This window comes from Corvus hawaiiensis, chromosome 20 (genome assembly GCF_020740725.1).
Source record: "Corvus hawaiiensis isolate bCorHaw1 chromosome 20, bCorHaw1.pri.cur, whole genome shotgun sequence".
NCBI classification, from domain to species: Eukaryota; Metazoa; Chordata; class Aves; order Passeriformes; family Corvidae; genus Corvus; species Corvus hawaiiensis.
In genome coordinates, this window is record NC_063232.1 from 4,661,483 (window position 1) to 4,674,949 (window position 13,467).

The 13,467-nt window shown below is 57.2% G+C and overlaps 3 protein-coding genes and 2 non-coding genes across 8 annotated transcripts in view; 4 read left to right on the forward strand and 1 right to left on the reverse strand.

Moving 5' to 3' along the window:
* The first annotated feature begins 107 nt into the window (after positions 1 to 107).
* On the forward strand, positions 108 to 6,072 carry TSR1 (TSR1 ribosome maturation factor). Of its 2 annotated transcripts, none has more exons than XM_048324784.1 (15): positions 108 to 255; positions 329 to 432; positions 704 to 920; positions 1,000 to 1,134; positions 1,414 to 1,841; positions 2,102 to 2,261; positions 2,553 to 2,716; positions 3,000 to 3,196; positions 3,613 to 3,775; positions 3,975 to 4,085; positions 4,408 to 4,540; positions 4,903 to 5,019; positions 5,285 to 5,425; positions 5,536 to 5,610; positions 5,707 to 6,072. In XM_048324784.1, exons 1-15 carry the CDS (start codon positions 147 to 149, stop codon positions 5,883 to 5,885), a joined length of 2,433 nt encoding a protein of 810 aa, XP_048180741.1. In that variant the 5' UTR covers positions 108 to 146; the 3' UTR covers positions 5,886 to 6,072. The 2 variants fall into 2 exon arrangements, with proteins under 2 accessions (XP_048180741.1, XP_048180742.1); XM_048324785.1 differs by having other exon boundaries at positions 3,030 to 3,196.
* Positions 3,253 to 3,343, forward strand: LOC125336511. The gene has a single exon (XR_007207783.1). It is a non-coding gene; the product is annotated as a small nucleolar RNA SNORD91 family (small nucleolar RNA).
* Positions 4,588 to 4,680, forward strand: LOC125336513. Its single transcript, XR_007207784.1, has one exon. It is a non-coding gene; the product is annotated as a small nucleolar RNA SNORD91 family (small nucleolar RNA).
* Positions 5,882 to 13,467, forward strand: part of SMG6 (SMG6 nonsense mediated mRNA decay factor) — a 108,440-nt gene continuing 100,854 nt past the window's right edge. For 2 of the 3 annotated variants that reach the window (XM_048324782.1, XM_048324783.1), the window contains exons 1-3: positions 8,606 to 8,705; positions 9,619 to 11,371; positions 12,965 to 13,157. In XM_048324782.1, coding sequence (XP_048180739.1) covers positions 8,615 to 8,705; positions 9,619 to 11,371; positions 12,965 to 13,157 — 2,037 coding nt within the window. In that variant the 5' untranslated portion in view covers positions 8,606 to 8,614. Of the gene's footprint in view, positions 6,027 to 8,605; positions 8,706 to 9,618; positions 11,372 to 12,964; positions 13,158 to 13,467 lie in introns of those variants that run through there. The other variant, XM_048324780.1, reaches the window with a different exon arrangement.
* On the reverse strand, positions 6,404 to 7,812 carry SRR (serine racemase). The gene is made up of 5 exons (XM_048324790.1): positions 7,728 to 7,812; positions 7,535 to 7,649; positions 7,377 to 7,451; positions 6,950 to 7,159; positions 6,404 to 6,687 (listed from the first exon to the last, which is right to left on the reverse strand). Exons 1-5 carry the CDS (start codon positions 7,778 to 7,780, stop codon positions 6,490 to 6,492), a joined length of 651 nt encoding a protein of 216 aa, XP_048180747.1. The 5' UTR covers positions 7,781 to 7,812; the 3' UTR covers positions 6,404 to 6,489.

The window sequence follows — 13,467 nt, forward strand, 5'->3', positions numbered from 1 at the left end:
GCCCCGGGGCTCCTTTCCCGGGGCTCCTTTCCCGGGGGTCGGGCCCGGTCCCATCCCGTCCCTCCCTCTCGCCGCCCACGTGAGTCCCCGCGCGGCCCCGTCGCGCCGGAAGTGACGTAGGGCGGTGGCGGCGAGGCGGCAGCAGCATGGTGATGGCGGCGGCGGCGGGCGCGCACCGGCCCGGGCCGCTCAAGCAGCAGAACAAGGCGCACAAGGGCGGCAAACACAGCGGCTCCTCGCAGCGCCGTGCTGGAGGTGAGGCGGGACGCGCTCCCCGCGGGTTCCCCGCCGCCCTCGGCCCGCCTGACCGTTCTCTTCCTCCCCCCAGGCCGCATCCCCGTCAAGGCCCAGCCCCGCCGGCGGCTCCGCGACCTGAACAGGGTGGACCGGCGGCATCAGGCGCTGCAGCTCCGCCGGCAGCGCAAGGAGGCGGTGAGGCACCCGGGGAGCGGGAGATGGGTCGGTTCGAGTCTGTGCCGGAATGGGGCCGGGGCAGGTCTCGGTGTGGATGATGTAACCCAGCCGGTTTGGGTCTTCGCGGGGGAGACGAGTGGGTGCCAGGGCCGGTTCGCTTTGGGTCAAGCGGAGCATTATCGGGCCGGGTGTGTTCGAGTTGCGGTGTGCAGGAATCGTGCCGTGGGCCGGGGGGCGCGAGAGGAGCCGGACGTGGGTTGGGATTCACGCTCTGCCCTTGTGCCCGCAGGTGCTGGCGGAGAAGCGCAACCTCGGCAGCAGGGACGGGCCCCCGCACCTCGTGGTGGTGCTGCTGCTGCACAGCAGGGCTGCAGCCCACGACACCCTGCGCCTGCTGCAGAGCCAGGACTCGGCCGTTGTCCGTGCAGATGAGGGCAGAGCTGGTGGCTTTGCCCTCCTCTGCCCCCGGCTCAAGCAGCGCTGGCGCTTTGTCACAGCACAGGCAGGTGAGGAGGCACCGCTGTTGGTTGGGTTCCTATTCTGGTACCTCTGGCAGCCCCGCTAATGGAGGTGTTTTGGGTGCAGGGGATCTTCACGCTGTCTTAGACCTTGCCAAGGTTGCTGACTCCCTGCTGTTCATTCTGGATCCTGTGGATGGCTGGGACAGTGCTGGGGAGCACTGCCTCTCTTGCCTCTTTGCACAGGGGCTCCCCAGTTATGGTGAGAAATGTTTTGGGCTTCTAGGGGGCTCTGGGGGTGCTTAACAGAGATTTACTGTCAGTGAAAAGAAATTTTTCCTTATGTTGAGGTGGAAGTTCTTTCATTTCAGTTTATGGCTACTGCTCCATGCCCTGTTGGGCACCAGCGAAACTCCCTTTGTACCTTGTGGTGCAAATCTGGCCATTTGGGCTGCTGACATCCAAGTATTTGCCTATGTTTGGTAAAAAGGACATAAGAAGATTTAGGATCTGATCCTGAATTTTGCTCTCTGCCCGGCAGCTCTGGCTGTCCCGGGGGGCACTGACCTGCCCCCTAAGAAGAGGATAGATGCCAGGAAGAAACTCTCCAAATCCATAGAGAAACGCTTTCCTGAGGCCAAGCTCTTCCCACTGAACACAGAGCAGGAATCCTCGCTGCTCTTGAGGCACCTCAGCTCCCAGAAGCAGCGGCACCTGGCTTTTCGGGACCGCCGCGCTCACCTGCTCGCCCGTGCTGCTGAGTTTGTGCCCAGCCAGGACAGTGACCTGGTTGGGACCCTGAAGGTGTCTGGCTTTGTCCGGGGACAGACCCTCAACGTGAACAGCCTGGTGCACATTGTGGGGCATGGGGACTTCCAGGTCAGCCAGGTGGATGCCCCTCCAGACCCCCTCTCTTTGAACCCACGTGTGGTTAAAGGACAGAAGAGGAGTCAGGACATGGAGGTTCAGGTGTGTGGGGTGAAGGCTTTGCCAATCTTGTTAGAACACGAAGTTTCTAAACTTCCATTGTGGAGAATACAGCTGGGTGTGTGTGGGCAAGGGGAGGGGAAAGGGGAGTTCTGTCTGTGTTCTGCTGCTGGGCTGAGGTTCCTTGCCTGCCGTGTGTAATGAAGGCTGTGTCGCGACATCACGAAGGGAGTTTCACTTGAGGCCGATTGCAGGCTTCAGTGAGGTGTGTTAGAGCTGGGAACTCCGCTCTCACCCTTCAGGATGACTCTGGAAATGGTGCTGATGAGATGGAGGAAGATGTCAAGGTCCTGATGAAGGCAGATCCAAGCAAGCAGGAGTCCCTGCAGTCAGAAGTGGTTCCTGATCCCATGGAAGGGGAGCAGACGTGGCCCACTGAAGAAGAACTGCAGGAAGCAGAGGGTGAGCAGAAGCAATGGTTCTGTATCTTTTCCTTGTCCCTCTTAGGAGGGTTGTTAGAAACTTCTGTCACCAGGGTGGCTGTGATGAAACATCCTAGTTGGGATGGCTTCCATCCCCAGTCCCATCAGGTGGCCAGCAGGCTGTGTGGTTTGCAGATTTTGGCTGTCCTGACAAATTCTTTGCTGGGAAACAGCAGTTCTGGTCTAGATCTGGTTTTGGTTGTTCTGGTATAAATGTTGCTGAGGGGAAGGAGAATTGTTCCTGTATTAACCACTGGTGGGAATCCTACAGATTCTCTGAAGGCAAACAGGAGGGTGGTGAAGGTCCCCAAAGGCACATCCAAGTACCAGGCTGCCTGGATTGTGGATGATGGAGAAGAAGGCAGTGAGAAAGATGATGATGATGACGAAGATGACGACATGGATGATGATCTGATGGAAGAGGCAGTTTCCCAGGTACCTCCAAGAGCTGATAGCACCGGTGATTGCCAGGCCATTATTGCATGTTCTAGGACAATTCTGTCCTTCCAACTTGCTCTATGCAAGGGCATGACACAGAGCCAGAACTTGCCTGGATTTCCACTGTTAAATCCCCACATGTATCACGTTGCTTTTTTGGCCTGTTAGACCCCAAAATGATGGGCTGGGATCCCAAATCACACAGTGTGAGCACACGCAGGGTGCCAGTGCTGCATGCACAGCTCTGTGTGCTCACAGGCTCTGTGCTGCCCTGTGCCAGGAGGGGGAGAGCAGTGAGGAGGAAGCTGGTGAGGAGGAGAGCGAGACCATGACCGTGTCCGAGTGCCTGCGGGATGACCAGTACGACGAGAAGATGGAGGAGGATGAACAGATGCTGGAGAGATACAAACAGGAGAGAATGGATGAGATGTTTCCAGATGAGGTGGACACGCCACGGGATGTGCCTGCCAGAGTCAGGTAAGAAATGGGATGCTTTGCTGGGAGAGGAGCTGCAAGGTGCCTGTTTAATTTGGTGAGGAAGCCTATGATGTCTTAGCCGTGGTGTCTGAACCTGGCTGAAGGACTCTTGTGAAGACTCTCTTTGGCTCTGAGGCTTCCAGAGCAGGTACTAGTTGGCAGTGAGAGGAGCCAGAGAGCTGGGTCCTGACTTGGGAGAGGGAGGAGGGTGGGCCCTGAGGCAAGGACAGGTTGTTTGGAGATTTGGCTGCTGGTTTTAGCTCTCTTTGCACCAAGATCTTTCCTGAGGGCTAATGTTTGCTTTGTTCCCTTTGCCCTCCCTGAAGGCATGAGACCCTGCAGACCACAGGTGGTGGTGAAGGATGGGATTCACCTCAAGTGATGGAGTAATTTGTCTTTCCTGCTCTGTTCTCTAGGTTCCAGAAGTACAGGGGGCTGAAAAGCTTCCGGACTTCTCCATGGGACCCCAAAGAGAATCTTCCAAGGGATTATGCCAGGATCTTCCAGTTCCAGGACTTCTCCCGAACCAGAAAGAACCTCTTCAGACAAATAGAGAAGGAGGAGACTGAAGGAGCTTTGGTAACTCCCTTTGGTAACTCCTCTTTCCCTGCTGTGTTCCTTTGCTCCCAGTAGGAGTGACTTATCAGGGAGGTGGTTGGGCGGATCCTTCAGCCTTAAGTTCAGACGATTTTCTCCTGGATTCCCTCCCTAATCCAGGCACATCTTCTGACACTTTTTTTGTTGAGATAAATGTTCACAACTGCTCCTGTCTTGGCAGGTGGGCTGGTACGTTACACTTCACGTCTGCAACGTCCCTGTCTCGGTGATGGAGAGCTTCAAGGAAGGGAAACCCCTGGTCCTGTTCTCGCTGCTTCCCCATGAACAAAAGGTGAACAAAAAGGATGATACCTTGGAGGGATGTGCAGCTCCTTGCTCCTTCAGGCTGCATGGCTTGGACAGGGTCTGGCTGCAGAGGGTTTGGGCTGGAATCTCCCCACATCACTCCTGTTTCAAAGCAGGTCAGAGCACACAGAAGCTGCCAGGGGGGGTGGGTTAGGATAAAGTGTCTGAGCCTGGCACTGGTGACCAGTAACATTTTGGGACCCCATTTTCAAGGGCATTCATCTCTGCTGCAATGTCCTGGTGCTTTCTGCTGCCCACCATCCCCTGCCAGCCCTGCCAGCAGCCCCTCACTGTGCTGCCTCTTCCAGATGTCCGTGTTGAACTTCCTGGTGCGTCGGCATCCGGGCAACAGCGAGCCAGTGAGGGCCAAGGAGGAGCTGATCTTCCACTGCGGGTTCAGACGCTTCCGAGCATCCCCCCTGTTCTCCCAGCACACCTCAGGTTTGTCAGGGACTGGGTACACCAGGAGTGGGGTTGGGGATTCTAGAGCAGGAAGCCTGTGATGTCTTAGCCGTGGTGTCTGAACCTGGCTGAAGGACTCTTGTGAAGAATCACTCCTAGGCTCTGAGGCTTCCAGGGCAGGCACTAAATCATGGGGAATAGAATGGCTTGGGGAAAGGTGGTTCACTGATCCAGGCGAGGTCCAGGTTCCATGCCAGAGGATCACCTTCATTCCCAGATACTCAGTGCCAGCAGAGGAGGGGTGTTTGTTGGACAGGGAAGAAAGAATGAGCTCTCTGGGGTTTCCCAGAGTTCTGAAGACTGCTGTTGGCCTGAACTGGATCACTGCTGTTCTGTCCTAGCTGATAAGCACAAGCTGGAGCGTTTCCTGCGCCCAGATGCTGCCCTGGTGGTGACTGTTTACGCTCCCATCACTTTCCCTCCTGCCTCAGTGCTGCTTTTCAAACAGAGAAGTAACGGTGAGTTGATAAATGCTGAGGAGGTGGTGTCTGGAGACAAACTGTCCCCATACTGTGCTTATGAGTGCATCTCTCTAGAAAGCATGACTTGAAAAAGCTGTCCCCTTCCTGCTGATTGAGATGAGCTCATCTCCATCCCTGTTGTCACTTGTCTGTCCCTGCTGTGGGGGTGCTCTGGGCCTGGAGCCCTTTGGGGAAGGGGTTTGTGGTGAGGAGGGGGTGATGGAGGCACCTGCCCTGGTGCATTGGTGACTCTGCCTGGCAGGAATGCATGACCTCATTGCCACGGGCTCCCTGCTCTCCGTGGACCCGGACAGGATCGTCATCAAGCGCCTGGTGCTCAGTGGCCACCCCTTCAAGATCTTCACCAAGATGGCTGTTGTGCGATACATGTTCTTCAACAGAGGTACAGCTCGTCTCTGGGGGAAGAGGGGCTCTGGAAGCAGAACTGTGCCCATGGTTATGCTGGTGCAGCACAGCCTGTTCCTTACCTGCCTTTCATGTTTTCATCTCCAGAGGATGTGATGTGGTTCAAGCCCGTGGAGCTGAGGACAAAGTGGGGACGCAGAGGGCACATCAAGGAGCCATTGGGTAGGCTTGATCTGGTGTTTATCTCTGTGCTGCTGGGATGGTGTGGTCCTCCTGGGCCAGAGAGACTGCTAATGGCCTCTTCTGCCCTCTGCCTAGGGACCCATGGCCACATGAAGTGCCACTTTGATGGGCAGCTCAAGTCCCAGGACACGGTGCTGCTGAACCTCTACAAGCGTGTTTTTCCCAAATGGACTTATGACCCCCATGTCCCAGAGCCTGTGCCATGGGTGAGGAGTGAGAGCACGCTGCCAGAGCGGGAGGTGGAAATGGAATGAGTCTCCAGCATGGCTGGAGTTTGTGCCTTGGCTCCCTGGATGCTGTTCTTGGCCCGTGCACTGTGAGGACAGCACTGATGCCTTGGACGTGTTACTGCTGGGGTCTGTACAGGGGCAGCTGTGTCGCCAGCTGCTGCTCAGGTACCAGCTACAGCTATTTATTTTAATGGAAAATGTCAAAAATGCCTAAGTGCCTCTGTCTTGGTGGTGGCCAGGAGGCTGTGTGCCCCCCATGTCCACTGAACCCCCCCGGCCCACTAGGATTGTTCCTGTCCCTCATGCCCTGCCACATGGGCTGTGGGGGGGATTTTCTGTGTGAAGGAGTTTGCTGGCAGTTGCTGTGATGCTGAGAAAGAAAAGCCAAGTAGCAGCTGGGGAAAGGTGACTGAGTGCAGCTCTCTGGAGGCCTGGCCCAGAGCAAGGCAGCTGGGGAGGGGAGAACAGGCAGTGCTTTGTTTCCAGGTCCCCCCCGAGACCAATGCCAGCTTCCCTTATCCCTCCCCAAAAACTCCCAAACGTTTGGACTTGATCTGTTTTTAGTAGTGCACAAACCACTGCACAAACTGAGAGTGAGGTTTTCATTCCTTGCAACAGCACTCCATCCTCATTCCGCTTTCCCAGAGAGGTCTGTGAGCCAGGTCAGGGATCTCAGGTCCACATTTCCCCCACACAGCACGATGCAAATGTTCTGCACATCCCGGGGGACTGCCTGGAACTGCTCCGAGAGCACGGCCGCCAGTCCCACGCCTGCTGTTGGCTCAATCAGCAGCTTCATCCTTTCCCACACCAGCCACGTGGCTCGCTGTCGGGACAGGGCAGCAGCTGTCAGCCTAGCAGCCAGCACAGGCTGCTCCAGGGCATCCCTGCAGTGCTCTGGGAAGGGAGAGCAGAGCTTCCAACAGCCCTTTCCAGCTGGAGACAGCGTGGGTGTCACAGCTGCAGTGGTGCACAGGGGGGCTTGTGCTGCTCTGGGAGTGTGTTGGGGTGAGAGCAGAGGGGCAGGGCGGGGAGGGAGGCAGCTGCCTGCTGGCAGCTACTGTGAGAAAGGAGCTGGGAACCTTTACCTTGATTTCTTCCTCTGAGACTGTCAGGACATCATCAACCAAATCCCTGATGATGGGCCACGTGTTGGGTCCGATGCTGGTTTTTACTGCGTCTGCGATGGTATCCCGCGGGTGGAGGTTGGGGGTCAGCTCCCCTCGGACCTTGGACTGGTAACAGTCATCCACGTTGCATGGCTCAGCAGCAAACACCTTCACATCTGGCCTCAAAGCCTGGGGAGAGCAGGAGGAGCCACTTGGGTGATACTAGCACGTGCCTGTCCCCCGTTTCTGTGCGTGCAGGGGGCTGAGCAGGCCCTGTTGCTGCTGCCATGCAGACCCCAGGCACCCACAGACTTCACAGCAGGCTCTTCCTAAATTTAAAAGCTGCTGCCTGCCTTAAGAGTCCTAACCTTCCCACGGGGAGATTCCTGGATGAGCTGTTGCCTACCTTGATGGCAACTGCTATTCCTGCAACCATTCCTCCGCCTCCAACAGGAACCACCACTGCATTTACCTCGGGTGCCTGTGCAGAAAGGAACCTTCTGACACTCTGTGTCTCCCTTTTTGCTGTGCCCCTGCAAGGGCCAGGCTGTGCATTTCCCTCACCTGCTCCAGCACCTCCAGGGCGATGGTGCCTTGCCCTGCGATCACCGCCGGCTCCTGGTTGGGGTGCACCAGGACTCCTCCTGTCTCCTGGACTACACGGGCTGCTGTCTCAGCTCTGGACTAAGGGAAAGCACAGCAGTCACCTCTCACTCTGGCTGGGCTGTGTCCTTGGCCAGTCTTCCCTGTGCCTTACCTTGTCACTGGGCTCGCATGGCACCAAGGTGGCACCATAGGCACGGATGGCATCTTGTTTACACTGCGGGGCTGTCCGGGGCACCACGATGTAGGCAGGAATCCCTGGTGGATGAGAGAGGAAGTAAATCCAACAGCCCAAAAGGCACAGCAGCCAGTTAGCACTGCAGGAGCAAGCAATGCCTTGCCTATGCCAGCTCCTGCATGGGTTCAGGAGAGGGATCTTCGTCCTTCTCTCCAACGGGACCAGCTCTGCATTTACCCTGCGCCTGCCTCTCGGAGCTGGGGTTGGAGGCTGTGGTACACATTACCTTCTGCCTGAGCAGCACAGGCGAGTGCCTGCCCGTGGTTGCCACTGCTGTGTGTCACGACAGCGCGGGGCAGCTCCCGTCCCGAGCGCTCGCCTTCCTCAACGAGGCTCCTCAGCGCGTTCAGGGCACCGCGGATCTGGAAGGAGAGCGCGGGACTGTGCGTGCCACCGCCCCAGAGCCCGTGTGCTGGGCTGAATGTCCTCCTCGCACCATTCCCTCAGTCCTGCACCCGTGCAGGGTGGCAGGAGCTGGTGGGTACCGGCGGAACGCGAATCTCTCTGTCGAAAAAGCGACCTTTGCCCCGGCGCTTTGCAGTGCCGCCACCCCCGCGCACCTTGAAGGATCCGGTCCTCTGGAAGAGCTCGCACTTGAAGAGCAGCCTCCGGCCGGCCATGAGGTCCAGCCCGGCGCAGGTGAGCAGCGGGGTGCGGTGGACGCGGCCCCGCAGCCGCCGCTCCGCATCGCGCACCTCTCCCAGCACCGGCGGCGGCGGCGCGGCCATGTGCGCGCATGCGCGCGGGGGCAGTTTGTCCCTGCGCGGCCGCCGTCGGCGCCGCCCGCCCCCGGCGCAGCCAAGATGGCGGAGGGGCTGGAGCGCGTCCGCGTCTCGGCCGCCGAGCTGCGGGACATGGTGGCGGCGCAGGCCCGGGCAGCCGGCGGCGGGCGAGGTGAGGGGCGCTGGGGGCACTCGCGACCCGCTGCTGGGCCTTCCCTTCCTCGCAGCGGCACCTCCCCGCGGCCGCGCACGGCCCCGCGGCCGCACTGCCCGGCAGCGCCTGGGGTAGGGCTTGGGGCAGAGCTGCCGCCCCGCCGGCGCCGGCACGGGGGTGTCCGGGGTGGGAGCGCACGGCCGGCGCCGCACCGAGAACGGGGAGGCTGCGGGGCGGGCGGCGGCGGCAGCTGGAGCGGCTTTCCCCCGGGATGGTCGGTCCCAGCCTCTCGGGGTCCCCCGGGCCGAGTCCCCGGTACCGGTGGAGGTTCGGGGCTGCTGCCGGTGCGCGGTGCTGACGGGGAAAAGTTTAGGGAATGCAGCGGGAACGGCCCGGCTTTGGTGGGTCGTTTAACCGTGGGTGGTCCGGCCTGGGTTCTGTAACGATTTTTTGTGTAAATACGGTTAAGGGAGGAGGAGAGAAACGTTACCGGATTGTGAGCGAGGGGGAAAGGCGTCTCTGATGCCATACGGTCTGTTGGCAGAGCAGGGGCTGGGGGATGGCAGCTCCGGCACCAACAACAGGCAGGTGACTGCTGCTGAGCCTGTGATGATACGACTTTACTCTCGTTACTTGTGCTAAAGTGTCGTGTTGAGCTTTGTCTGTGCCTTGTTGGTGCGTTGAGGCAAAACCTGTTGCAGGACGGGGTTTGTAAATGGATCAGGCCAAGGATTTGGTCAGCTGTGTTACACTTTCTCATTTTCTACTCTTATTCTGTGATTTCCTGTACATATTAACATAGATTTTCAGATCTCTCCTGGACCTGCCCTGAGGGTGGCAGGCTCTTTGCACTGAAATATTTCTCCTAGAATATTTGTCGTGGTATTTTTTGGTGCCTGGGAATGAGTTCCTTCTGTCTGTTTTTCCCCAGAAAACATGAAGGAGGTGAAGGAGCCGAGGCATCGCAAAGACAACAGGCGCCCAGACCAGGAGATTTACAAGCCCGGCCTCTCCAGACTGAGGAGCAAACTTGTGCCACCAAAGCAGGAAGCCTCAGAGAAGGAAAGGAGCAGAGCTGAGGATGACAAGGAGGAGAGTGCTGGGGACAAGGACTCTGTGGGAATGGGAGCTCCAGCTGTGGAGGACTGGGACAAAAGTGATGGCCCCAAGCAGAACGGTCCTTCACAGGACAAGGAAGAAACAGAGACCAAAGGCAGCCTGCAAAGCCAGGAAAACTTATCTAAGCAGCCCATTGTGGATGAGTGGTGTCCAAAGACCCCCAGAAGAACCAAGAAACCAGACCAGCAGATCTACCAGCCTGGGAAGCGCCTGCACTCGGCTGCTAAAGAACCCTCCCTGCGGTCAGCGAGCGAGGAAATCACCGGGAGGATGGAGCAGCTGAAAGTCGAGGGAGATGAAGAGACCGAGAAAAGCGCTGGAAAAGACACCAACAGGAGAATTAAATCAAGCAAGGAGGATAGAGAGGGGAGCCAGGCAAGGGAAGCAGTGAAAGCCTCCAGGGGAGATAAAGGGAGACGAGCAGAGCGAAGTGACAGGGTGAGGAGGATGGGGGATGAGGTGCTGCCGGGGAAGCTGGGCTCTACCAAGCGCTATTCCCGCACGGACAAGCGGCGGATCCGGTACCGCACCTGCAGCACGAGCTCAGCTGGAAGTAACAACAGCACAGATGGAGCCCTGCTCGTGGATGGGGTGGAGAGGCGGCAGGAGCGTGCCAGGGAAAGGATACGGCCTAGGAAGCAGCTCTCCATGTCCTCCACCGACTCCTTGGACGACGACAGGATTGATGAGGCAGAAGCGTACGTCTCCAGCAGGAACTCGGACAGGAGGAGGCATTCGGAGCAGAGCCGAGCTTCCAGGAGTGAGAGCGAGTGGAGCAGCAATGGCAGGGAAGTCAAGGGACCCTTTCGAGTCACATTTGACAGCAGGACCATGAACAGGGACGTCAGCCTGGCAGATACAGATAAAAAAAAGTCCCTGAAGGCCTTAGAGCTTTCAGAGGCGAGGAGCCAGAGCAGGGAGCCCCAAGGGAGGGGCCGTGGGATTCTGTTCCTGCCTGCCAACACGGACCTCTCTGCCAGCTCAGTGGGTGTCCCTGAAGCCACTCACCCCATGCCCAGGCTCCTGCTGGGCGGGGCTGGCAGCAAAGGTCCCCGGAGCCGGGGCCGAGGTGGCACTGCCCGCCGGCTGTGGGACCCAAACAACCCGGACCAAAAACCCGCCCTGAAGAGCCAGACTGCTCAGCTTCACTTCCTAGACACGGATGATGAAGTGAGCCCCACCTCCTGGGGGGAAGCCCGCCAGGCCCAGCCCTCCTACTATAAATTCCAAAACTCTGACAATCCCTATTATTACCCTCGTGCCTCCGGGCAAGGCCCCCAGTATCCGTATGGTGGATATTCCCTGCAGTACCCTATGGGTCCAACCAACGGGGTGTACCCAGGAGCCTATTACCCCGGGTACCCTGGCCAGGCAGGGCAGTACCTGTGTGGCCCACTCCCCCCCACTCCTCTGAGCCCCGAGATGGAGCAGCAGATGAGGAACATGCAGCAGCAGGAGCTCAGCAAGCTCCTGCGCGAGGCTGGGAACCAGGAACAGCAGCTCAGCAACCTCCTGTCCAGAGACCGCATCAGCCCGGAGGGGCTGGAGAAGATGGCCCAGCTGAGGTTTGTGGGTGGGCTGTAGAGGGGGGAGTGAGTCATTTCCAGGGTGAAATACAAGAGAATGGTGTCTCCCTGGGGATCTCTGTGTCTCAGAGGCTGGGAGATGGGGTGCTGGGTTGCTGCTTTTTGATGTGCTGGGTCTGTTTGTTGTGTGCCAGTGGTGTGTGGGTGGTGGAAGGAAGCTGTGGGTGAGGATGGATGTCATTTCCCTGGGCTGGGAGCTAAGCGGTGGCTTCTTGTGCTCGGTGAATGCCTTGCAGGGACACAGAGGAGCAGGACAAGTACCTGCTGCAGCTTTTTGGTTCTTCTGGCTCTTGCTGGAGCTGATGTTTCTCAGTTCCAGAGCTCTCTGTTTTTGTCATCAGACTTCTGCTTTCTTACCTATCCTCAGCGTGTGCTCAGGAAGCATTTTGTGTATTCCTGGTGCTGTGCAACAGTGGCAGTGCCTTTCCAGTGCTGTGTAGTTTTGCTCTTGATGCCACTCAGCGTGGTGACACTTTTTTGAGCTGGTGATGCCAGGCTGGCAAGAGAGAAGTAACGCTGTTGCTCTGGAGGGTGGTTAACATGGGCTGTAACAAGTTTCTAGTTGGCATCTTTCCCCTTTATTTGTGACCTGTGTCTGCAGGGCTTCTCTGGAGGCTGATTTTCAGAGCTGACTGGCAGTAAATCTAGCAAGCGAGCTCATTTCAGGGCTTGTTCTCTGTTTTGGGCACTCGCTCTATAGACCACAGGGTGGGATATGTCTGTGATTGAAGCAGCACCAGAGGTTTCAGGTCTTCCTCAAGGTGCTGAGGTCACCCAGAACTGTAGTGTGGAAGGAGAGGAAGCACTGTGGAGTGATGCTGTGGCCTGTGGAAGCCCACCCTGCCCTGGGAACATGGGCACAGTTGACCCTGTCCCTGCTGGCAGTGTCCCTTGTGTCCTGCCTGTGTCCGAGTGCCTGCTGCCTGCTGTGTGGGGACTCTTACCCGATGTCCATCTGCAGAAATGTCCAGTTCCCTTGGTGTTTGTGCTCTTCAGGTGCATATGCAGGGTTTGGGGCCTGTGTGGGGTCAGGCAGCCCATCCTGGCTCTGTGCTTTGTGCATCCTTCTCTTATCCTGTCAGGCTCTTCCAGGTATTGCCATCTGGCTTTGCTCCAGGTTTTACCATCCACGCTCTCCTGTTGTTTCTGTAGGACTTGAAAGATTAAAAGGAATAAGGCTGCTAAGGCAGGAACAGCTGAGGATCCCCTGTACCATTAACTTACCCCACTATTTCAGAGCTGTTCTTAGTCTGCAGTTATTTTATTAAATTTGGGGGAGGAATTCTGCTCCGGCATCCAGGCAGGGCTGTGGGCAGCTGACGAGGGGAACGTGATTTCTGGGACTCTGAGACTTTATTTCCATTGGCTGTGATGTTCCCAACTCATTCAGTTTTGAGGAAGCAGGGTCTGTGCTCTGCTGTGTATTTTGGTTGGATGGAAGGGGGGATGGGGGTCATTTTAATGGCAAGAACTCTGTTGCCCCGTGGTTCTTTGTGTGTTTGTTCCTGGCCCAGACCTTGTGCTCAGGAGGAGCTGTTGCACTGACCACTCCCTGACTGTGTTTTGCTGTAGGGTGGAGATGCTGCAGCTCTATGAACGGTGCCTCCTCATGGACATTGAGTTCTCTGACACCCAGAACGTGGACCAGTTACTGTGGAAAAATGCTTTTTACCAGGTGATTGAGAAATTCCGGCAGCTCCTCAAGGATCCTCAGGGGGAAAATGCCCAGGAAATTCGAAACAAACTGCTCTTGCTTCTAGATGAGGTAAGAAGAGAGAAACATCCCCGAATTCCACTAAACCTTTGGGTGGGATTGACTGGTTTTTAGAAAGGGATGGTGTAATGGGACAACTGGTTGTCTTGATCCTATGCATGAGTTCAGATTCCTTATGTCATCCATATGCAAAGAGGATGCTCAGACACATTATGGTTTAGTGTGGCAGGTGTATGTTTAGGTAGACATCTGTAACAATTTAAACCAGGTTTGTTTTGCTGTGTTTGTGTTAATTAGAAATTGATTTAAGCTAAAATGAAGTGGAGCTAAACAGAAGTGTTCCTGGAGGTGCTTGTGCCAT